This window comes from Sipha flava, unplaced genomic scaffold (assembly GCF_003268045.1).
Source record: "Sipha flava isolate LNK unplaced genomic scaffold, YSA_version1 194_pilon_pilon, whole genome shotgun sequence".
In the NCBI taxonomy this organism is placed as follows: domain Eukaryota; kingdom Metazoa; phylum Arthropoda; class Insecta; order Hemiptera; family Aphididae; genus Sipha; species Sipha flava.
This window is the reverse complement of record NW_020272758.1, coordinates 861352-888640: the sequence shown is the minus strand read 5'-3', so window position 1 is coordinate 888640 and position 27289 is coordinate 861352. Positions and strand designations below refer to the sequence as shown.

Sequence of the window (27289 nt, the reverse complement as noted above, 5' to 3'; positions counted from 1 at the left end):
TCAATATTCTCAATGTATTTCTTCCTTTATTTTTTCATATTCAGTCGAGATTTTATTGACTTTGTGTATACCTGATGATGAATTTTTAATTCGAAACCGATTGTATAGGTACATTAAAAATATAACACTCCATGCATTTATTTATTTACTTATGTATATAAATTATTTATTTATATATTAAAATCAAATCGTTTGTCAAATCCCTCGATTAAAACTAACATAACTCGGCATGCGTTATTTTTAACTCACATGCTTATTCTTACGATATCGTTGTTTACCTCTTTTTCCCTATTTTACACATTACTATAATTTATTTATATGAAAATAAAGTAGATAATTTATCTTGTTTGGTTTGATTTGCTTAAAATATATATATTTGTAATTTCGGTGAATTGCATCCCATAAATAAAATGTTAATATACAGCTAGGTGAATTGTGGTCCGGGTATTTTTTTTTCAAGGAGGTGAATTGCGTCTCCTCTAATCGTTCTAAGCTATTGTTTATTACAAAAGCACTGAAATAGCATCTTTATTTTTATATATAATATAATAATAAATTATTGATCAGATTAGAATACGTCAGAGCCGTTTTGTTTAAAATATATAATACACTTTTATCAATATAGTTTTTTTTTTTTATATAAATGATTGACGAATAATAGAGTAATTATAATATACATATATATAATTATATTGCAATTCACCTAACTCCAATTTTCGATAAAACAATAAAAAAAATTCGTCGTCATTAATTTTATGTTTATTACATAATACGGGGGTACCTGCTGACGTGTCTCTCGTCAACAGATATTAAGTACTCGTATCCACTGAATGACAATTGTATAGTTTTTTTTACATAATATCGTATAGCGGTGCACGTGAAACAAATTTATATTCTAAATGTATTTTTAATAGCCGATTAAACTCCGATCGAGTAAGCAAACACAGCCATGGCCCAATATGGTCCTGGAGGAACGATCCAATCCAAGAAATGATTTATAGGACACAGTAAATAAATATTACTAAATCTTTCGGGATAAATATTTTCCGCACATTTATTTTTTACATGATGTTAACAGTATTAATAACGTTCACATTTGTTCATAATTATATGTGAACACTCAGTATGCATTAATAATAATATGTGTTGTACAGTAATAAATGCGTTATTAATTGATCGAAAATATTTTTCTAATAAAAAAATGTATTGTAATATTTGTATGAAATTTTTTTCGTACCCTATGGTAAGTATGAGTTACGTGTGAAGTTATGAGTTACCTTTATTCGATGTGAAACATAAAAACTTAATATTAATAATTATAATTGTATGTAGAGACGACGACAAACTCGCACTGTAATCATTCCAGTTAAAAATTGAATCCAACCACTCGTTATAGTTTATTGCGAGACGAAACCAAAATTTATTTCTGAAACTTGATGAACACGAACTCGAATATTAGCTTACAATTTTCCAATCGAGTTGTATAACAATTAATAGTATGATAATAGTTATACATTATGTAGGTTTGTTTCAGCACGAAATTTGAGATTAGTTGCCAACTGATTCATGATTGATTTACGGCGCGTGCGCTACCGTGGATTGATCATGGATATTGGACTTCGACCACGTTTTTGATTGCTCACAATTTTTAAAAAAAGATAGTAAGATAAAAAATTAAATAGCGCTTTGAAATAACTTTTATTGTGATTTAAAAAAAAAAAAAAATTGTTAACATAAATTATAATTATATTCAATTTCAATATTAATTAATATAGTAAATATAATTTTACCTGTGGTCTGTTTTTACTATTAATTGCATTAAAAATGAGCAATATTGATGATTCGAATGACTTTCTTGCATTTAGTTCTTCGTCTGACGGCGCTTTAGAATTCATTATTATATCTAAAATAAAAAAAAAAGGTTTTATAGTCAAAAGTTGTTAACAAACCTGTTGAGGATCTGTTATAATAGTGATTAAATTACTTTTATTTGGTTCGGAAGAAACTGTACCACCAAAGTGAGTCATATTTATTTAAAAAAGATATGTATAGTCAGTTTAGTGTTTTAATACAGCTTAGGTACTTCTTTTGGTTATGTTTAAAACGGTTATTCTTACTTATTCAAACCCTCAGTAAATGGGTTAATAATCGCTTTTGTAATAATTACAATTAAAATCAGGTCTGGATTAATCTAAATGCAAAAGGAGCATTTGGACAAATGTATTGGTGTGGCATAAAATATCCCTAAAAAAAAAAAAAATGTGTTAAGTACAATAATTATTTAAGCAAAAGTTTTTCGATTATGATTAGAAAAAAAAAATATGTAGGTTTAATACCTATAAAGTGTGCAACTTTTGAATCTGACGTCATTTTATATGCTTTGTTGGTAGACCTGTTATTGTCATTTATAGTATTTTCTATGACTTCGATTTGATTTTCAATTGTTGTTTTTTTAATTGTTGAATTATATGATTTAGATATAAAACAGATTTTATAGAAATGTGGTACAGTTCAAAACTATTGTTCAAAATTTTCCGTCAAAAGCTAAAACTTCTTCATCATTACTGAGAACACTGAAAACATTGTCTTTAGAGACATCGTTTCCTAATATCGAAATAATTTTAAGAATTATTTGTGTTTTAATTTTCTTTCATCATTAATATAAGAAACAATTTCCAATTTATCAGTTTTATGTATAGAATCTGATTTGGTCGAGAAAATTAAGTTGTAAGAACTGATACAAAAATTTGCAACTATTAAATCTAGAAAAAAATATATTTAAAGAAAAATAAAGATTTTTAATTTTTTAATTAGCATTTGTATTAAAAACCATTTAAAGTATTACGTATTTTTGAACCAATTTATTAATATTATAATTGTATTTTGTGACTGTTTTCTATTCATTTAAAGAAATTCTTTGGAAAACTATTCTGTGACATTAAACATATAGTTATACTTTTTAGTGTAAGTAGATTAATTATTATATATGGAATATTTTATAATAGTATTTTATTTTCTAATTTATGTGTAGAAATCAGGTGTTTTATATTTTTTCTCACTAAAACCTTATTTATTTTGTGAGGGAGGGGGCAAAAATTATTTGCTCCGGGATGCCATCGACTCTTAATCCGGCAATGATTACAATTACACAATTACAACTACAATTATTACAGTAATTGTTGTAGAAATTGTAAAAAATTACTTGTAATAAAAATGCAGACACAAACAATCGATAAAATTATTATTGTACTGTTATAACATAATTAGTGATTTTTGAACGGAAGATATTAAGAAGAATCTATGGACCGAAAAAAAACAGTGAGGGAGAATATAAGATGAGGACAAACCAAAAAATTAAAGATCTGTTTGGAGAAGTGACCAACAATGGTGTGTTAAAAAGTAGTAGATTGCGATGAGCTGCACAAGTGTAGAGATCAGAGAGAATGATTGAACAAGTTACAGAATGGAAACTAAACACAAAAATACTTAGAGGACGTCCCATATAAAGATGGAAGGATAAAGTAGACAAGAACTTAGAGAAGATCTTGGAATTGAGAACGGAGTTGAACTGGCCAAGGAAAGAGATCAGTGGAGCCAAATGGTTGTTGCGGCAATGGGCCTAAATGGCATGTAAAACTTCATACATACATACATTGATAACATAAATAATAAATGCATGATAACAGTGTCTCGGACTCCCAGTCCGAATCCACGGATCGTTTCGACTGTCAATCATAAAATCATAAGATTGGTCTAATGACGTGTTGAAACAACCATCTGTCGGTTTGAGTTTGCGTTTCAAGCGAGTAGGAACGGAATAGTACTACCTATTGCGCATGCTCGCGCTAGTTCATTGACAGTTTGACCGCGAGTTGGAACAAACCTAATATGTATTATTGACCGTATGGCGATTCTGTTAGTGACCAATGAAGTTGCAGGTGACATTGTATTGTGATACGTAACAAATAGCTATTGTTTTTGTACACCGATCAAAATATAAAATTAAAATGAAATAAATAAAAATTAAATTAAAAAAAAAATCGTGTATGAAAATGTTTGACATCGTGTAACATGAATCTAATACGTAATTGTTTTAAATTTGAATCTTCAACAATTACTGTTCACAAAAAGTAACCCGTTTTTCAGTCTTTGATTATAGTACCTAGTAAGCTTATGACTCGTTAACGTTGTTAATTTTACGTAATTGTGTCGGGCGCGAAATGAGCTTGGACGATGAGCGTACATAGACAAAACGAGAACATAGACATTTATCGTTTAAAAAGGGCGTGTGCATGAAATGTAATATTTGAATTCCTGCGTATACCTATATATGCAGTTTATGGTTATTCTAAAATTTTAAAACACCTTCAATTATTTATTTTGGATCCGAGGGAAATGAGAAATGTATTGGTTTTAAATTTTGTTTTTTTTTCCAGTGAAAAATTGTTTGGACAATTAATCTACACTATAAATGCATTAAAGACATTTTTTAGTCGAAAATCAGTCTTAGAGAACACGTTAAACAGACCAATATTTTGCTAAAAAAATAACAATGATAGAAAGTCCCATCCTGAAACCGTTTATGTTACTTTTGATTAAATTAGTTATACTGTGTTTAATGGTTCGACAGTAGTATTCGAGACTATACGTATGTTATTTAAAAGTTTAAAATTTAAAAAACTTGTAACCACAAATTATATTCATAAATCATTTTTTTATATCATCAGTCTTTCGAGTAATAAATCTGTATTTAAATGCTCGAACAATATCTAATTAGATTGTAAATTTGATTGGAACATGATTTATTAAACTTTTGAGTAATTTTTCGAAAGAAAATAAAAAAATAAAGAATTCGTTTATTCGATAAATTTCTTTTAGCAAGTGTTTTTTTTTTAAATAAAATCATATTTTTGAGCTAAAAATATGGACATTTCATGAAATATTTTGTTTTTTCAACTGATGATTAAACTAAAATTCTATAGAGATGCGTTCAATTCATACAAGTATATACGTATTCTATAAATATTTTAAATATAATTTCTGACCTCACATCTCACATACCTCACATTTTAAGTTGTCTCAGACTTATTTTTAACAATATACTTTATACTGGTCCAGTATGCAAGTTTTTGTAATTATTCTGCAATATTAGGTCAAATAGTAGATTATCAAGAACCATTTTCAACGGAAATCCGTGCATTAATGTTTTAAAATGAAATTAATGACGTAAAAACATGTTACAAATTAATTTTAAATGAACTCTTGCTTGGCAATAATTGCTCGGGTCTCGTTTTACTTATATTTTTCGCACTTACTTTGATTAAATTTTATGTAAGACCACGTTTCATAGAATAACTTAGAAAAATACATGTATACAATGTAAATTAATCTAGTAATCAATCTCGCATTTAATGCCAAACCAACAATGTGATATTAAAATAATAGCTATCGTATGAGTTGAATTTCAATTGATTATTAGCTCTAGTTCTTTATTTAAAAAAAAAAACTTAAGTTACTTCACACATAAATTACATTATAAACTGAATTATAATTTTTTTATTATTTACGATAATGATTTTAATTTTTTCGATCATACTTTTATGTTAATATTCGACTTAAATCTTGATCATATTTATAACAAAAATACTTGTATCTTACTTGAATCATAAATATCACATGTGTATATATATATATGTAATATAATATGTTAAACATATTTTAATATCACGCTCTCCAATAAAATAACAGAAGAATATTATATTTTGTCAAATTTTTATTTTAATTGCTTTGTTTTTATGAAAAAAATTATCTGAAAATCAACAATATAATTATAAATATTTGATTATAATTTGTTAAAGTTATAAACGATACGCATTCTATCAATACCGACACTCCAATGATACAATACGTAAAATGCATTCTGATCAATTTATTACTCGAAACTCGAGTGTTTGGCACTCGTCGCTGTTTCGTCCCTGGCATCGCACGACGAATAAAAAATATTGCCAGACTTGTACGATAACCCACTCTATAGATAGGTAATGAGTTTCAAGAGTGTTGACATTTTTTTACAATTACATATTATAATTTACAATACATTAATATTCATGGTACGGCAATATTCAGTTGTGAGTTGTTGCAAACACAAGCACATTTCGCTTTTAATTGATGTACAGTTCCATTTTAGTAGACCCTCCCCCCCCAAAAAATGTATTGTTTATATTAATTTTTCCAAACAAAATTCTTTGTAAATAATCGATTATAATCATTATTTTAAAATAAAAGTTCCGTAAATTTAAATAAATTATAATAATTCAGTGAAAGCCTCTTTGATCTCACAAATTATTTGAATATACTTGTTGCGTCGTATCTATAACGAATACGTCGTCCTTTTGTAGTCCTCTTGTATGGATTAAATGCATGTTGTGTTCGCAGAAACTATTATCAGCACCTATGTTAATATTGAAATGCTTCTGTGTTTAACATGCGAAATCGTATTTGAATGATATAGTTTTCAAGATAGTTGCTTAAGTATACAGGAAAATTGATACATCTCTATAATTTATTATAATTATTGAGCTGTAGTCCATGAAAAAATATAGATAGTAAAGTACGCGTATATGTAATTGTAGAACAATCTTCATCAGTCTTTTCGTTTCAAAATGGACCATAAAAAAAAAAAAAAAAGTTTCACGAGTGTTATAATAAATACGTGATTTATTTAAAGTTTTCAAAAAAGGTTGTTTTGGTTTTGACAAAGAAAGAACTTAAAAGATAAACAAATATGTAATATTTTGTGATGCAGTAAATGCAAAAAGTATTTGTTATCAGAAATATTCTTAGAATAATTAAATCTCATATATCTTGTTTATATATATATAAATAATCTTAGTATAATTAAAAGTATTTTATAATTTAAATTCATATGATTACGGAGTACAAACTAAATTATATATAGCTTATATATTTTTAATAATTGCATAAAAAATAATAAATAATGTTTATTTCGGCTAGTCGAGTTGTTATTCCGTGATAAAATTCTTACATTTGATAAAATGAGTTCATTCACTATACAATTTAATTATATTTACTTGATGATGTTATAATTTATTGGTATAATGTTGGACTTAGTTTTTTAGATAATTCTTGGCTTAGCATCTATTTCAATTATTATTCTACTTTTGATAATTTTTTTTTTTAATCTGTATATTTTCGACTCTAAAACGCGATAAGCGCAATTGTGGCAATTATTATAATATCTTCAAGTGCGATACTTTATAGAACGTTAGTCATTAACCTAATCTAATATTGAGATTTATTGTACTTAATCTGTGTTTGTGTAAATACTGTAACGAGAAAATTATAAAGTTCTGTATACTAGCAGAGTCATCCAGTTACAGTCTTTAAGTATAATAATATATACAATATTACACTTAAGACTGTAACGAGTACGAACATCTAGCGACGATAATAATTATTATTGTTGTACGTGTTTCTATTCGTTTCGAGTTTCTAAGTCTATATAAACGTTTTCATAGACAAACGGAGTTCGGAATGACCACCGGAAATAATAATTTGAAACATTTATAGTATATAGGGTTTATTACATGTTTCCTTTTCGTTGGTATGTAATATTAACGTTACACGGCATTAGACGTGTCCTTTTTAGCATGGTTTTACGTACTCGGCTGTCAGTCGAGTTTTTTTTTTGTCATTACTCATTTATACCAAAACTATGTACTCGAAATGTCAAGTGCGATACAAGTTGAATGCAATGTGTAATAATTGTTCGTTTTCCAATTATTATCTTCGGTCCGTGTTCTCGAAATTGACTGTTGTATGATGACCAGTGATCGCGCCGCGCGGAGTATACAACAACAGTGATGATGCACACAAATTATACGAAGTCTATGGTTTTATACAGCGCAGTGTTGTATATGTTGAGCAGAGTAAGGCAAGAGAGAAAAATGATAATTTCAGGCGCACGACAGTTTTTTTTTCGAAAAACACGTCTTCCATCGTAATTTAATCACGTTAAAAAAAAATAAAAAATAAAAAAAATATATCACAAATGGACACCGTGTTGGCTGGTAAACGAACAAACACGAGGGACGACCTCGTATTATTATTTTCCGTCATAACGCGTTTTCTCTCCCGGTGACTAACACACAATGAATGTGCGACGTGACGAAGGTTACTACTACAGCCCTTGTTGGACACTTTTATAATTTTGTGGACGCATCTTTATGCCGTAAAAAACAAATACTCGATAAAGTAGAAGTCGAAAATGTAATAGCGAGGTGTACTCGAACATAAACATTGCGGAAGAAAGGAAAAAATATATTTCTGAAAACGTTAAAGCTGATCGTAAAATTTTCGTTTTACGCGTGCAAATTGTAATGTTCTGAATTTTCTGTCAGACTGTCGTCGGCGTCTGACAGTTTGACCCAGTAATAATATTTGCATACTCGGTAAACTGTATTATAAAAATAAGTTTTTAATTCGATGGAATGGTTTCAGGTCCATCCCTATGTCAACCCAATGTTATGTGTTCGGCAATTTTCTTCTATCTGCAAGCTCTGATTATAATAATATATAAATGAATAATTTTTTTTTCCTACAACCTGATTACGTATATATGTACGCCAAGTGTTTACAATTTTCTACACCGTATTAATAGATATCGATTAATAATAATAATATAAAAAGAATTTAACTCACAACGAGTAAAAATGTTGATATTGTTTATCTAAATCCTACGCGAGTTACGTTTAAAATAATTTTCATATTCACTAGTTTTAAAAACCAAACTCAATAAACATGTTACGAATTAAAAACAAAATGTCGTAAATAGAATTCGAGAACATGTGAACATTTTATCATATTTCGAAAACATTAACGATTAAAATAGAATTCTTGTCGATTTATTATCAATCGTTGACGTACTTTATCACAACTTACCAGTTCGATTTGAATATTATATTTTTGCTTATGTTTTCGGTATATCAACGAGATACGGCTTTTTACAACATCGATATTGTGTGCTCGCCTGTGAATGGAGTGAGAATAAGCGATTTTGACAGCCAGACGGTTTTTCAACCGTGATTCGTTATAATATCGTATTATAATATTACTCTATTGTGAAAATATGGGTAAATCTCGAATGTCAATTATTTGCACACCGCATTTCAACCTAAACCATTGTCGAGTGTTCATAGTATTTGATCATTATTGAAAGACGTGACAAGACATGTGTTTATATACATATATATATATATAAAGTGTATGCACTAAAATGCATCACGTATCACGGCGCTGTGTACCGTCAAACTCAATAATAAATGTATATCAGTACGACATAATAAATATCCATGTGTAGTGTTCGCCCTTCAGTGAGACTTATCGGTCCCCGGTGTGTTTATTAGCCCGTAGTCGATGTTTTTGGATTGTGGTCAATTTCTCGATACCGCCCACTGCACACACGTATTGAATTGTCGTGAGGTTTACACGTTAAAGACGAATTGTTTTGTTTTTTCTTCACCGCTACGCGTGTGCGTATACAAAGTGAATCGTATCAATATCATTATTTCGCGTACGTTCTGTGCATATATTATGTGTGTATACACACTCAAGAAGCCAATCGTAATAATACGACAACGAAAAAACATAAGGTAATGGGTGTGTGTGTGTGTGTGTGGGTGGGGGGGACCGCACATATATGGAATAATAATGACCGATACTGTCCCTGTTGAATACGAAACGACGTTTGTGTAATTTATATCGTCGTCCGCCGCGCGGTATCTACATCGTTGGCAAGGCTCGGGCGGGCAGCGGTAAGGAGGAGGCGTTATCTCTTCGACTTTGCCCTCCGATTGAAGATTTATCGGTCGTATCATGGTGCTTATGGTTTACCCGTGTTCAAAATGAACGGTCGTAAGAGGTGAAGTTATCGGAAATATTGCTTACCACCGTCGACGTCGTAACTGCCGCCACCGCCACTGGATGTTTTTCTCCAATTTTGCATTAGTACACGAAAAATAGAAAATAAATACAATCAGGTATACGATGTTTTATACAAAGACGCGAAACGCAAGGATATACAGCATTGAAGTCCTACACGATCTAGATCAACGAGTACTCGCTATGAAATAATAATAATAATAATAATAATAATAATAATAATATTGTTTGATAAACGTATGAGTAGAGAAAAAATTAAAAATACATAATTCATATTTCGTCACGAAAAACAAATTAACGAATTACACGCAGCTTATGCACGGCGAAACAAAATAGGATTTATTTATTTTTCGAATAAAAACAGTATTCCGCATTGTAATTATAATAATAATATAATTCTTTGGTTTGTGTTTTACTTACTACATCATATTGTATATATGCAATATACGGCTGCACAGCGTTTCATAATTATTATTTCGTACTTATTGTATGCATTGTGTTGTACTCGAAAATCCACGACGATTCCTAGAACAATCAATCAGTCAGCGGCGAGCTGTTTATAACGAATAATTTTTTCGTAACAAAAGCTGTTAAAAATATAATCGGCGAAATAAAGTATTCAGTTTTTTACTATTAAGTTTGTTCGGCTTGCACTTATACTTTGGAACGATGCAGTCACATACATCGCAAACGAATAACTGCGGAACAAAAATAATACGTGTTTACCGATTAGTCAATTACTTCTTGTAGCGCACGATCAGTGACGTATTTAGACGTTTTGCGCCCCGGCGCAGAAAAAAAAAATTGGCGCCCCACTAGAGGCCTACCCATGGAAAATATAAGAGATAGATCCTCATAAACCTATTAGATATTCTAAAATCAATGCTACTTTTGTGTAGTAGGCATGCCGCCGCACGCGATAACATAATACGCCGTATTATTATAAACAATTTATGTTTATTGACATTATCACAACAAATTTGGTCACTAATATTAGGTGTATTAATAATATTCTGGAGAGCTGACAGCTATATTGCTATAAATACATTAATAATATATATTAATAGACAATAATAAACAATAATTTCAAAATAATTATAAAAGTTCAATAATTCACAAGTGAGCAAATTTCTGAATATAACATTTTGGCGCTCCCAAAACACTGGCTCCCGGGGCAGTAGTAGCCAGTGCCGCCCCCTAAAATGCGGCCCTACGCACGACTGATGTTGAATAAAACGAAGTCAAACATTTATTGATACTCTGTTTACCGACCGAAGATCGTGTACAGCACTACGGAACACGTTATATGGTGGATATTTTAATGCTATGCCTTTAATGAATTTTCCCACGTGTTACTACTGCTAGTATTAATAAGGCTGAACTATAGTCTTACGAGGCCAGGGTGAAACTTCTAATCGATGGCCACCGTCTAACAACCACTAGAAAAAATTAAAATAAAAATAATTCTATAATTGACGCAAACCATATGTACCCTTTCAACAAAAGTCAAAATTAAATGATTACAATATAAATAAGTAAAAAATAAATCAATGTTCAATGAATAGTTATATAGTTTCGTTTAATATTTGTATATCTAAGTATATAAACAATTTTAGATCATTATTTGATACTTGAAAATTAAATTCTTTTGATATATTAAATAATAACTTGTGTTATTTTATGCCGTTAAGAAAATCAAGGGCCTGCACCTAAGGATTCTTAAAAATACCTCGGACTTGAGGCACTGGTGTTTTGTATTTCTTGCACCCTCGCTAAATCTAGAACTGGATATTCCTATAGTAAAGTGAGCAATTTGCTTATAAATTTGAATAATGGTACAATTATAGTGACGCGAGTTCAGTACGACACGATTTTCATTTCTAACGATATATTTATTGCAAGAACATGTATACAAGAGAAAATTTTACCTAAAAATTAAGTTTAAGTTTCGTTTAAACGATTGATCGCTTCATTGTTTAATGTGTTCGTATAGTTTTTTTAAATTCGAAAATAATTTTTTAATCAATAACCTTTATCCAATTTTAAGTCCAGATGAATTATACTTGAAAGTTTTTAATTATTTTTACTTCCACAAAAAGTTTGGTTCGCAAATATTACATTATGAAACAAATAGCTTATTGGCTCCAGTCAGAATGTAAAATCTATAAGCAGGTAATAATAAAGCTATTACAAGCTTATTAAACTGTATCGATTTCTGTGATATTGAATCTAATACTTAATGACTTTCTAATATTAAAATGTTGTTGTTTATTAATACGATTCAGAGTCAATTGCAATATCTGTTATATGAAAGTATCGTAGTAACATATAATAATATTTATAATTGTCATAACTTATTAAAACGAACACGTGTATTTAATAAATGTTCTATAAAAGTAAAAATGCAAGTGTTATTTAATTATCATAATGTATACAATAACTATACAAATACAATTTAAATTAAAAAGCTTAATCGTATGTATCCAAAGTAGATTAAACTTCAATTAAATATTATTAGTTTTTATTTATTACCCATATAAATGTTAAAATGTGTGACCATTACAAATTGAGTAATACAATTAAAATTTTAAATATTAATTTGTCAGAAAATATAAATTATTACTTTTATTTTTATAAATATTAAAAACCTGAACAGTAGAGCCAATGGTTTGAGTTTTGTATTCTGGACTGGCGTTATAGATGATGAGTATTAAATTTAATATATTTTTGAAGTTAAAAAAAAAAATCTTTATATCTAACTAAAAAAAAATATTTTTTAAATTAATTATAAATAACATGTAATATTGAATTAAATAGTCAGTAAATATTTTTTGTAGTTAAATATTAATATAAATTATAGTGATGTTTATTACCATTAAATGTTATGTAATATAGAAGAAGGAAATATAATATTCAATTTATTTTTCGTACGCTTACCCATGTACGTATATTAAATTAATTAATTAAAATTCTTTTGATTAAAAATGGTAATTTATTCAGAGCAATTATAATTAAACCTTAGAAATTAATTTTCCTTATTTATTATCAACTGCAACATCATAATAAATAGGTGCCAATACTTTAAATAGATTGTTGGATATCCGTTATATGAGCAACTAGCTGCGTTAAACAGACACACGTGCGTACATAGAGAATAACAAAAATACAATTGCCATTATGATGCACCAGTTAATTTTTTTTTTTTTTATAAAGTTTTTCATACAAATTGTATCTGTATTATTTTAAAAGCTTGTGGAAAATAATACTCGTATAAATGTATATAGATAATAATACATAACTTAATTACACGTTTATGCAGTTATAGAGTATATCACTTTATCAGATTTTATCATAACTGTTGAATAAAAACATGGGAAAAACATAATAACGAGTACATTTGTCAGCAAAATAGTAGCAATAGTCAATAAGTAATTGTAATATTAACAAGAAAAAATGTTTTTCAGAAATAATTGGCACATAAATGAGCAATTATATTAATATTATCGTTCACTGTGTTTTCTCTTCAAATACGAACAACTGCGTTTGAAATTGCACCGAAAGCGTTTAATATTGTATATATTTTAATTGTGTGATACTTATAAATTATAACTAAATTATACCACAACAATATACTTGCTATTATTATAAGTTATAATAATAGCAGGTATATTTTTGCGATGTGCACATCTTAATATTAAAAATTTCATTGCGTATTTATTAATCCAAATGCTAATTTTTGTTGTAGCTTACACGTTCCGCCGCAAATAATATCCTTTTAACTATTAAAATGGCGAACAAAAATACACGTAGGTGTAGAGTGGGATGCTACAGTTAGGGTTAGAATGTAGCGATTGTGTAAAATGTCTCCAAGACCCGTAGAATATTATTTCTCTTAATAAGTAAAATGGGGAAATTCTCATTAAGACTCTATGGCGAGAGGTACAATATAGGTGTTTGATTTTTATTCACACGCGATAAAACCCAACGGTTTTAGTTCATTATTATTATTATTGTGTTACACCGGAAAACACGGCGCATAATTGGGTCATTTTTCACTTTAATCAACCGCGAAGAAATCTCCGCCGAGAGTTTCCATTAATTACTTTTAAATTTAATTTTATATTCGAAACCCACCGGAATTGTTAAAACGAGAAACCTTTTGAAATGCCATTTTTAATAAAGGAATAATAAGAAATTAAATGTGTTAAGTTGTACAATGTATATATTCAAAATGTCTAACGTCTGTTAGACAAATAACATTTAACTGCGAAAATTTAATAGTGATGTCTTTTTATGAACTTTTTTCAGGCCAAATATGACGGAACTAACCATATTCCACACCAGAATATCAAAAAGAGAAATGTATCCTGAAAACGACACGTATGTGCCATCAATTTTAAAAAAAATGTCTAGTTTGCCAATCGTAAGTGTAGGTGAGTAATATGCACGTAAAAATATTTAATTAACGATTCACTATATCACGGCATACTAAAATTATAATGCTCAAATTTCTATATTTTAGCCCAAAAAGAAGGAGGTACGCAGATCAAGCTCGTTATCGAGTATTTGAACGGAGATAAAGCTCTTATGAAGCCAATGAGGTAAATAATGATTAAAGAAGTTTTGGTTTTGAATTTTTTACAATCTAGGGTATTTTATGTTTTACTGATTTATTTATAAATGATTTCCTAATTATTTACATATTTATACTTTTTATGAAAACATAACAAAGTAGCCCTTGATTGTATTATTAGTATTTAATGTATGCAAATGGACGGTGAACTTTGTACATTATCTGAAACTAAATCAGACATGTTGATGTTTTAAAAGCAAGTTTTATCGCTAATTATGTTGGATTATTATTTTTTTTTTTTTTTACCATTGAGAGATTTGTTCGAAAAATAATTGCTAAAATGCGTGACGTTAATTTGGAAGATTGATTTTTGACGTTATTTTTTTTTTTTTTAATGTGCTAAAAATATTTCAACAAATTCGTTTAATCTTATACGTTTTTATTTTTGTCTTAAACTTTGATATTATTACTGACGTGGTTTTAAATACCAATTATTTTTGGAAAATGTTATAACGGTTAATATAAAAATCATTGGAATTAGATTTGAATTTACACTTCAAGACACTCAAGCGTGGAACAATAACATTTTAATGTAAATCAAATATCAATAGTTCTTGATTTAAAATAATATTTTCTCGAGACGTTTATTGCAGCCACTTGCACCACACAGATGTTAGAAATTTTAAAAACGTTTTCATGACGCTGTTTCATATTGAGGAATAAAGATAAGGGTTTTATCGATTTTTTTTTTTTTTACAAATAAAAGCTAGAAGCACGTACAAACATAAAACAGGTACTTGCACTGCAAAACGTTTTGAATAGAATGTTGAATGAACCTCAACATAAAGTCATTTGTAGGCATATTTTGCTTGGCATTTTACGCGTTTCAGTTTTTATTGTACTCGTAATATAAAACAGGAAATGAGGGTTGAAAATCACTACAAATATATATAAAATCTCAATAATTTAACATTAATTACTATTAATGTTATTGGCTCTAATATATACAAAAATAATATTTCACGTTCATTGAGTATTTCTTGTTAGTAATATGAAATTGAAATCAGACATCTGTCACAGTAAATCAATATTTATTATAACAAGAAAACGATATCACTATACTGTATTTTTCTTTTAATTATATTTATATTTAAAATGAACAACCGGAAAGCATAGATAATATATATAATTAATGTATAGATGATATATAGATAATTTTTTTGTAGGCTTGTCAACAATCATATTATTTTAAATAGATTATTGTAGTTATATACACTATATTATTTATAGTTTTTTTTATTAATTTTTTAATTTTTTAAGAGAATCAGTTAAAAAGTTTACAATTGAATGATTACTTATTATCAAAACTTGTAATTAAAATATTATTTTTTTTAACTAATATTCAATATATTATTTTTACGAAAAATACTTGAAATTTTGTTATAGAAAAATAGTGTTTTTCAACTATGGGATTCACAGTTGACTATTTTTATTTCATATTTTTTATATATTGTTAATTGCAATATTCTATTTGTTCTTTCTATGAAATGTAATACTTTTAAACACTTGAAAATAATTATCATTGAGCATTCATATTGAAATATAACCATTGAATTCAATTTTTTTTTCGTACATTTTTAATGTTTTTAAAAATCCTAATTATTTAAATAGTAAAAACTGGTTTTGGAACTGGTACAATAGTTATGATCCAGGAGATCCGTTTTTCGAACACAAAGATTAATTACGTTTTGATCAAACTTATAATGGCCAAAATATTACACAATAAAGGCTTGTACCGGAGCGAATGAAGCGAGACGAGAGCGAGGGCTGGACACCCAGTGTCTGTACCGCGTCTGTATATTTTTTCAATACGCGTACTAACTGTACGCATTTCAAATTTCCTTACGAGATGCCGTCAACTGGGTTTACATAATTGGTCATACAGATGCAAAAATTATGCAGCTATTATGTATTACACTTTCTATATGGACTAAAATATGAGATATTAAACGGGAAATCATTGTTTTTTTTTTTTTTTTTTTTTTTTAATAAAATATTTAGCAGGCTAATAATTGCTTGTTGATGTAATAATACTTCGATTCGTGACGAATACGTGGTATGATTCAAAATCAGGGAAACATCGCCCGTAGGGTTTTACAGTGAACAAAATTTAATATTATTCATCATCACCACTTTGCACTGTTAATTAATTGTTTTTTGAAAATTAATTTCGTTTTTTTATGACTACAGGTTCTCTCGAGATCAACAGACTCTGCCGAATCACTTTTACTTCACTGACTACGAAAGGCATAACGCCGAAATTGCTGCATTTCATCTCGACAGGTAAGCCGGTCAACAATAAAATCCCTCGTATTAGTCCCGAGTGGTAATTATAATCGTTAACAATATTATGAATGAAACATTTGCTTCGTCCATGCGATTCGGTGCATCATGACGTGTTCGTTATGAAACAATGGGTTCCATTTTAAAAGTGATATAAGCTAAACATTTTTAAAATTTAAACATTTTTAGAATGTTTATAATACATGTACGTGTGTATGTTTGTATTATTTTTTATGTATTTATAAGTAAAATAACATAATATTATTAACACAATATTATAATATTAATAACGATAATAATTTCAGTAAGAAAAGTTATCAATTATTACGTTACGATTTGTTGTTATCAATTGTGGACGGTTATCAATAGCCGAGTATCGAATTGATAAACTGTGGAAACAATTACTGTCACTTTTTCTTTTTTTTCTTTTTTTGTACAATATTGTAACACAGGTATCGCTATAACTGCTCATCAGCGTTATAGCTAAAAAGTATATTTTTCCGTATATTTTCGTAGACAATCATTATGAATAGATGTTCATTTAGTATTAAATATTAATTATTTGTAAAACATTTATACTTAAATTAAACGAGCAACTTTAATCGATGTTTTATCAAAAATATTTAATCACGCATGAGTGTAGATCTTCTGACGTCTCGTTATTATGTACATCCCACGTTCAGGGTTAAAATCTCAGCAAATTAATAATCCATTTTCAATTGATCGTTCGTAAAATACTGTTTTTGTATTCTATATAACATTTTATGGGTATATTGTGGTACAGTGGATAGCCCCGGTTGTCAAGCGGTCTGGTTCTCAAGTTCCCGGGCGAGTGAGTACCCGCGATTATAGCAATAAAGTCATACCCACACAGAACAAAACGTAAATTCCAACACACTAAAAAACATGACCCTGATGTATACGCCACCTGACAAGAAAAAATCTTATCTTCATTGTAACCGAACTAAATAAAAATATCAATTACACAAACAATGCTAACAATGTGTATATGTATGTATACGTGTGTTGCATAAAAGTTAAAATAATTTTTAATTTCAAAACTAGTTTGTTATTAAAACACTTATGATTCATGTAGGATACTGGGGTTTCGGAGAGCAATGCCGGTCAGTGGCAGATTGGTAAACATTACGTCTGAACTGATGGCCCAAGTAACCGCATCCGATCTGTTAAAGACGTTTTTCGTTTCACCTGACAAAAATATGTGCTTCCACGGTCAATGTTCCTATTACTGCGACACGTCCCACGCCGTATGCGGTAATCCGGACACGTTGGAGGGCTCGTTCGCCGCCTACTTACCGTCCCAAGAGGTTTTGGAAAGGAAGACGTGGAGGCATCCTTGGAGGCGCAGCTACCACAAACGGAAGAAAGCTAGATGGGAAATAGGTTAGTGTTGCAAATATAATATTATGTTCGCGTTTGATGAATATTTTTTATTTTTGAAAAATATTTTATCAGTTTTTTCACAACTCTGTGATGTGGAAAACATATTTTTAACGATTCCAACAAAATATTAAATAACTTTTGTGAATTGTCACAAAAAATGGTATATGTGTAATATTAAAATAATTCTAAATGTGTTTTATCGAGACGAAAGATACAAGACGACAATGTATAGTACCAAAATTATATCACCCATGAAAAATATTACATTTCAAAGCTAAATTTGATTTAATGAAAAATTTCTAAGAGGTATATTTTAACAATTATTTTACCTGGGAACTGAAATATTTAATTAATATATTTGTTTGTGATAAATTATGTCCAATTCCAAATGTGTTATATTATAGTAAAGTAGCAATAAGAGTTTTTAATATATACACCAGTGTTAACACACCTGCAACAACTGTTTTCAATTAAAACTTGAGAATTTAATTTTTTTTTTATCATTATTGTAAATATTTAATAAGAAAGTATTAGTATAACTTTTTAGTTTTTTTTTTTAAATTTCACAGCGAAAAGTTTCAAAATTATGTTATTTTTTAAAAATAATTTTTTCTAACATTAGGTACATCATAAGTAATATTTTGATTTTTAAAATTTAAGCATAAAATAAAACTAAAATAAAAGTATAATTATTAATTTTATTGTAAATTCAAATATAAATATCCAAGTATTATATATATTATGTAATAACTTGATACAAACTCCTATTTGATGTTGTACTATGGTAAAAAAAAAGTATGAATATACAAATTGTACAATTATATATATAATTATACAATGTATGTTCATACATTTCCGATAACATAAATACTGTGATAGGTATATTTAGATTATTTAGAAAAAACAACTGAAGTATATTGATAGCTGTATAAAATTATTAGGTACGTATTATATTCCTGACTTATGGAAATATGATATTTATACAATTTCAGTTGTCTTCTTCAATTTTCTCGGTAAGCTTCTGGTACCTTCCCACATTTCTGAAATAATTTTTTTTATTCCATTCCGTTATTTAGGAGATGGTTGTCATTTCACGATTGGCGCACGGACAAACAAGTCATTGTCGCCGTCATTTAATTGTTTTATCAATTTCGTAATCGACGGAGGAGCAATATAAAAATTAGTAATAATGTATTTAAAATCTCGTAATTAAATAGGTTAAACGTGCAGATTTTGTTTTTAAACTGTATTAGCAATCAACACATTTAGATTTGAAATAACAGCATTACTTGATAACATAGTAATTACACTGTTAAATCATGTTGTGTCATATAAAATATTTTATACAATTATATTTTTTTTCAAACTATTTTAATAGTTATTTAGACATTTAACCTTTCTTTTTTCCACTATAAAAGTTGACTTAACGATTCTTGAAAGTATCTATATGACAATGAAATTGATGATAATAGTTTAAAAAAATAATGATAGAAAATAATACTTTTTATTTTAAAAACAATTATTTATTATATTATGAGATAACAAATATATAATTATTTAATATACGAAATAATATGTACTTCGAAAAACTATCACTTTATGTCATTTTAATTGACGGGAACAGTAAATAACCTCATTATATTTTTAGAGACAGTTTATTTCACTTTTTACACTTTTTTAAATTAGTTTTGACCGTTTAATTACAAAATATAATAATTTAGTTCTAACGAGCTATTTTTGAATACAAAAAGTTTTATCAAAATAACTTGACAGACGAATTTTATTTACTAAACGCCTACAACTTTAATTACAAAATTCAATTTATTAAACAATACGATATTACTACGCTTGTAAGGTTTTTGATTATTACTTTACAATCCAGAGTGTAAAATTAATAAATAAAAATTACATACATTGAAATATTTATTCCCAATGGTACTATACTTATAAACTTATGAGGAAATAATAAATTTTATTGTACTTGAATGTTTTGAATTAAAATCATGCGGTTAGGTTTTTTTTTATTTTTTTTTAAATATATAATAATGTAAATTATAAAAGTATCAACGAGTTTAATTTACTTGAGCAATAAAATGGTTTTCAAAACTTTTATTCAACAACTACATATATCATTGTCAAATATTTCAACTATTTAATGCTGGCAACAGTTTTTACGTGATAATTTAATGAAAACGCAAGTTGTATACATATTAGTTGTACATTTCAATATATTTGATCTCACTGAGTAACATGTTTTTTAAGTAAAATTTCTAATATTTCACTCGAAATTAAAAAAAACATCAAGAACATTTTTGAAACAACTAAAAAGCACTTTAAAAATTGGTTCAATAACGTTTACCTACAAAATTCAAAGCATTACATTTTTAATGTCTTTTGTACCATATACAATTATACTTAATGCATTATCGGCAGTGAAACAAATGTATTTCGTTCTGAAGTTGTAAAACTACGTCAAATGCTTTTACGTATTAAAAATTAAAACGATATTTTAAGCTTTAAAGTACATAACATAACGTACGGCAGTTTACACGATCGGATGTATATTTTGTATTTGCTTTGCGGTGACGGTGACGCAGTTCAAACATAATCTATGTAAACGGGGACTTTGTTTGACGGTGGTTTTTTTTTATCGATAAAATGAATGTTAGGGGGGTTAGGGCATTCGCAAACTTTTAAAAGCCAAATACGTATCCTATATGCATTGCTCCTGTATCAACGTAACGGTTAGAACATTTCCACGCGATGGTCGAAGACACTTTAAGATAGAACGAAAAAGGTCCAGAATGCAATTATGTTAATATATATATACGTACACAGTAAAAAGGGTCGAGTTGCATTGGGAAATTCGAATCATACCCGAGGTGACGTTATAGTATTTAGTAAAATACACGTTTTTCGGAACTCTGAAAACGCAATGACCTCCCCCCCCCCCCCAAAAAAAGAAGAAGGTTTTTGTCGTTCGATTTCTCTGCGCTCGCGTCCCACGCGTGCGGATATCGATTGGACGGCACTCAGATTTCTATTATGTATATATATATATATATATATTTAACACGCGGGCCTCATGTGCTTCCAATTTTCAGATCCGAATTACTGCGAGGTGATCAGAAATGTGCCACCGTACCGGACCGGTCGCCGGTTGTTGGACATCATGGACCTGTCCGTGTTCGATTTCCTCATGGGCAACATGGACCGCCATCATTACGAGACATTCACGCTGTTCGGCAATGACTCGTTTCCCATTCATCTGGACCACGGCCGGGCGTTCGGCAAGGCGTTCCACGATGAGCTCAGCATATTGGCACCGGTCATCCAATGCTGTCACATACGGAGGATCACTCTGGAAAAACTGCTCAGGTACACCGTCGTTTTGTTGGACGATAACGCTTATCGTGAAACTGTGACGCGGTCTAGAGGACGACCGGCAGTGGCGTAAGGATAATCGCTAGCGCCACTGGCAAACTTAGAAAAAAAAACAAAGTCCTTTTTACCGACTTATAACTCGATACGATGATATTTTTTTCAACTTTTAGTTTTTTATTTATTTATTTTTTTTTGTAAGAGGATGAATTTACATTTATTAGTTATTATTTTGCTGTGTAAATTTTAGAGTTTGCTTTTCTCGATTTAAGAATGGTGAGCTTGTTAACGATTTATTCATATGAATTTTCTTGCGTTATTTTCACAATTTCATTGTTGTTAAACTCATACGTAACGTGTAAAATTAGTCGAAATATTGACATTTCGAAAAGTGCATTGGAAAAATTTCGTAGGTAAAATAAAAATATGGCCATTGTAGAATTTCGCGCCCTTGTCGATTACCATAGTTCACTATACTCTTGCTACGCCACTGATGAGCGGGCTTCAATCACAGTAATGCGCCGATGAAGAACCTTTAGGACCGTGTCCTGTGTAGACCAACCTGTCCATAGTCCATGCCAATTCTTAACGATCGGTTTGATCCGTAGTGAAACTCGGTCGGGATGCGCCTTTACCTACCGCATCATAGCATAGATATTCACCCGTTATCGTTGAAAACAACCACGAACATTTTACCGTGCACTCGAATGATGTTTGGCTAGGTTAGGTCGGTGATATACGATACTCAATGAGCAATCCGATACGTATCGATTTATAAGTACGAATTTACATTTTCAATTTTTATTGAAAGCCTATTTACATGTAAATAGTAAGTAAATGTAATAGACACGTTGGTCGAACGTATACCACATCACGGAATACACGGACCGGTGACGGTGGAATAGTTGTGTCTCAAACGTTTAGAAAAGGGAAAAACGCACTCGGTGAACGGATACGATGCGAAAAGTATCGTTGTTCCGTGCCCCTAGTGTCGCACACAAAAAACACAAAACCGTCTCGCCCCCACCGCCGCTACGATTTCAGAGCTCGGAGAAACGAAGCGTCCGCCATGATCTTGAGATGTACGAGGACCACACGATAACGATGCGCCCATCGTCTGTCCGTGAAATCGTGTCGTGCAACACCGGGCGTAGACGTTCTGTGTTGAACAGTGTGTACATCATTTTGCGCCACTGTCGACTTAACTGGCAAATCGACGGGAAAAAATGTTGCCAAGAAATTCGAGAAGGCTTCGCAAACTTCCGGCTGACGACCCGGTACGGGAGAAAAATGTCGTTTGTACATTGGAACCTCCGTAGTGATGTGTTGGTGCAATATATTTTCAGCCACGTACGTCCGATCCGAAGACGCCGTCGTCGAGTGCAGGACAATGGTGTAAGAGTGTGGAAGGAGGTGGTGAGCGGGATACGCGCATGTGGATATTCGGACTTAACTGCTCGTCGCCGGATAAAAGGGCCCAGGAGAATAAACGGCGGCGTGCCAATGCCGTACGCGACAGGCGGTGAAGGGCGAGCGAGGGCAAAATCGGTCGAGTCCTTCTATATACACATATATATATATATATATATACATACGTATACGTTGTACGTACAAGAGAGAAGATAATCTTAAATAAACGGTGGCTGTTAAGAGGTTGAGAAAACCCATTACGGGCATTTGCAAACATACGAGGTGGACTCGATAAATAATTCAACGAGGACAAAAAGCCTGATGGCGGCGACGACGTTTTGAAAAGCTTTCGTGCGAGGCGACCGCGTTTTCGGTATAATATATATGTATATGCACGCGTATTGTAGGTACAGATAGGCTGAAGTACTTAGCATAATTATGATGGACCAGCGTTTCCGGTTCGAAAACGCAGGAAAACCGCTGCTGCTCCGTGGACAGTACGTTCAGTGTACGTTTACAGCAGCCATCCATAATACGGTCATAATAAATACATCGCGTTTGCGCTTCGATGCGGTTTTTCGGACCGAGTGCTTTTGTATAGAATCCCGATCGTTCGATACGGCTTTTACCCGCGAACATGTCAAAGAAAACGCGCTTTCGTCCACCAAAATCGTGTTCTTGGAATTCTAAAATTTATTTTTTTTCCCTTTTTCTATACTCGATAGAACTTTGTGCACTTGACTCTGTTTAAATGTCAACTGTAATCGTCAGTCACTATATATGCAAATAAACGGATCGGGTATCGTGGTCGGACTTTTCCACAGCGAATTTTAATGCGCCTTGACGATTTTCGCAAATTAAGTCTTACACGCATAGTTAAACTTGTCAACCGATCGAGTCAATTATGGTGCACATTTAAAAGTGTAAATATAATAGTCAAACAACCATCGCATTGGTTTAAATTGAAAACATGATTTTTACATGATTTCATGTAATAACGTCCTTCAAACAATCGACGAACATAATTACGATATTTTTACATAAAATAATTTCGTTTCAATACACGTCGTATTCATACACTAATAACTCGTGTGTGTACAATAAAATACATTAATTAAAACTCGGTATACGATTAAACGAATTTAGATATTTCACTTAATTTTGTATAATGCGTGATTATATTTTGAACTATGTAATAAAAAAGAAACGCGTATCTACGTTTCGTTTTATAGCGTTATAACAATAATAACACAACACTTATAATAATAATTCATGTCGAGTTTATAATTTCATGCTGTAAACCTTAAAACAACAATTTTGGAATTGATACGGTACCGGTTAGTTATACACTATATGTACGTTACTCCGCCATACCGACCGCACCGTAGAAAACGTATACGCAAAAATGTGATACAGGTTTTTTTCTCTGCATTTTACTCTAGTTCTGTTTACTTTTATAAATCAATCAACGCCATTACGAGTACATAATACTACCGTGTGTGTGTACGTGGTGCGGTACAGTGTACTAAACAACGAACATTGGCAAACAGGTACACTGACACTGGTAATATATATCATAATTAGTGTTGAGACTTATCTAGATAAAAAATATTAATTATCAATTATTTTATTTGGACATAAATATAAATTTTACCAATTTATTCATCTTAAATGAACACTTTAGATATCTACTGTTTATTTATGTATATATAAATATTTTTTTTATGCATTACATTTGATTAATATTTTGAGTGCTTCGGGGACTCGGGATTTTAACCGAACATAACTTGGGTAGAAATAATATTTAACAGTGAAAATGTGTAGTTAAAATTAATATAGCCGAAGAAGTATCCATAAGTTTTCCTTAATTTCGACAAACATTTATAGCCTAATGAGTATTGACCAAATGTAGCCATTATTTAACGCAGATCTAAATATAATGATCTATTTGGAACAGTTTAATTTTCGTTAAATTTATGTTAATAAATTGCAAAAACTATAGCGACGCTTTTAATGGTTAAACGGATAAGTCTATTACTCGTTCACTACCAATAACTGTTTGCTAGTGTTTTTTCAGCACGATTGGTCTTACCACGGAAAACGTCGACGTTTAAATGAGTTTCAGAAATAACCATACTCATATATCAATACTCATTTTTTGTGTAGTAAACAAATAAAATATTTTAAAATCAATGCATATTTCAAACACAACAAACGAGTACAACATTTTTTTTTTTTTTGTGGTAGGCGTGATAATCTTTTTGTTTTTTGACAATTCAATATAAAATCGTTGTCTTTCAAAAATTTATCTGCTTTTTATCTAGACACAAATCATGATTATCTTTTACAACGATAGTTTTAGTTGAATTTATTGTTTTTATCTAAACAGATTTTTGGTACACTATATTTTTCCTTATCAAGGTAAAAAAAAAGTATTTATCTGGACTCAACACAGATCGTAATAAACATACGGGTATGATCATGTTTCGTTTGTCGTGTTAGCACATCCTTTGTATTCGCACTGCAACGAAATACGGTGAACCGTAATAATCTCTCCGGTGTTTGCGCGGTCCAATAGCGTTTCACGTTGTCCGTTTACCGCGGTAGATAAGATAAAGTTCAAACACGTTTGCCGCATTAACTCTTAGCGGTGTGTAAAGACTTCCTTACACATGAAATGCGACGAGCAATTAATACTATCACGATAATGACTGGAGTACGGGTTTTGAAGGCATTCGCTGTTTTTTCTATTGCTCTGAAACAAAGTTATGTGGGCTACAAATTCGATTTATACTACTTCGAATAAAATGCACGATATTTTATTTTGCTATTTTATGCGTTTTTTGAATATTAATACTTTTTTGGGTATTATGGGTATCTTTTTTTGTTTTTTACTTACATTTTTAAATAAACGTTTTTCAAATGTTAATATTTATTTTTATACTACATAATGCGTTTCAAATCTTGTTTGGTCATTTCTTGATAACCTTTTTCTATGTGTTTAGTTTGTCACGTACCGTATAGTATATAGTAGATTAATTTATCTTGAAAAGACAATAAACATAAAAATATGCTCTTGTTTTGGACATTATCTACTTAAAATTACAGTTTAGTTTCCGTCGTATCACCGCGTAGTCATTTGCAAAATGCCAAAAATTATTAATTTTAATTTTTAAAAAAACCCATTTTTAATGCTTTTATTTGAACTTTTTTTGGAGATTTGTATGGCTTCATGGTTTTTTTAGTGTTTTTTTTTAATTATTTATATTTTAAAAATCCTAACTTTAATAATTACATATCCATTCGATTGAACAAATACTGTAACTCATTGATGACACGGAAAATTACCATAAATATAAGTATATGTATATTTATATACATTCAGTGGCGTACATTCAAATTTGATCTGGGGGGGGGGGTTTAAAAAAAATAACCAACAATAAAACCTCCCGTTTAAAACTACCCATTTTCCTAACAATCAAACACATTACACGTATAAATATTAATAGGCAAGACAGCAAAACAAATACAAAGGTTTACATAACTCATGGCAGTTAAATATTATTTAATATGCACATAGTAAATACACAGAATTATATATATTATATTATTAATTATTTATAATAAAAATTCTAATCTCCTTTTTTTATTGGATAGTTCAACCAGCACTTCATCAGGAGTAATTGAATCATTTTTTGTTGATCGAGAGCATAGCTAGACCATTAAGTCTTCCCTATCAAAATTAATTACAACATTAAATTAAGTTGATTATAATCATTAATACTATTATTGAAATTGAATATACCTCAGAAGTAGAGTTGCGTAGGTAAGTTTTTATTCTCTTGAGAGTTGAGAATGTCCTTTTATTAGTGGCAGAAGAAACTGGTAAAGTTGCTAATATTTTAACTAACTTAAAAATATTTGGATACATGGCTTCATTACATATGTAAATAGCGTCCATTGCATTTTTTTGGTTTATCCGTTTCTAATAGACATTTAAGTTTTCGTTGCCAAAGTTTGAACTCATTTTTGAATACCTCATCACAATTTCCAATATCTTCTAGATCTTCGCTATACTGTTTTGTAAGAGATATAAAATCTTCTTCATAACCACTTTCTTTAAATAAGGAATGAAAGCTTGTCAATGTACTTTGGTTATTTATAAATCTTTCTTCCAATTCATTAATGAATTTGTCTATGTACGGAATAAATACTGAT

At 29.9% G+C, this 27289-nt stretch overlaps 1 protein-coding gene across 4 annotated transcripts in view; it reads left to right on the top strand.

The window, feature by feature from the left end:
- The window catches only part of LOC112681654 (extracellular serine/threonine protein CG31145), a 79278-nt gene that overhangs the window by 42697 nt on the left and 9292 nt on the right, over nt 1-27289 (top strand). For all 4 annotated transcript variants that reach the window (XM_025551917.1, XM_025551914.1, XM_025551915.1 and 1 more), the window contains 5 exons: nt 14269-14393; nt 14483-14561; nt 16784-16876; nt 17973-18280; nt 21385-21658. In XM_025551917.1, coding sequence (XP_025407702.1) covers nt 14269-14393; nt 14483-14561; nt 16784-16876; nt 17973-18280; nt 21385-21658 — 879 coding nt within the window. The remainder of the gene's footprint in view (nt 1-14268; nt 14394-14482; nt 14562-16783; nt 16877-17972; nt 18281-21384; nt 21659-27289) is intronic.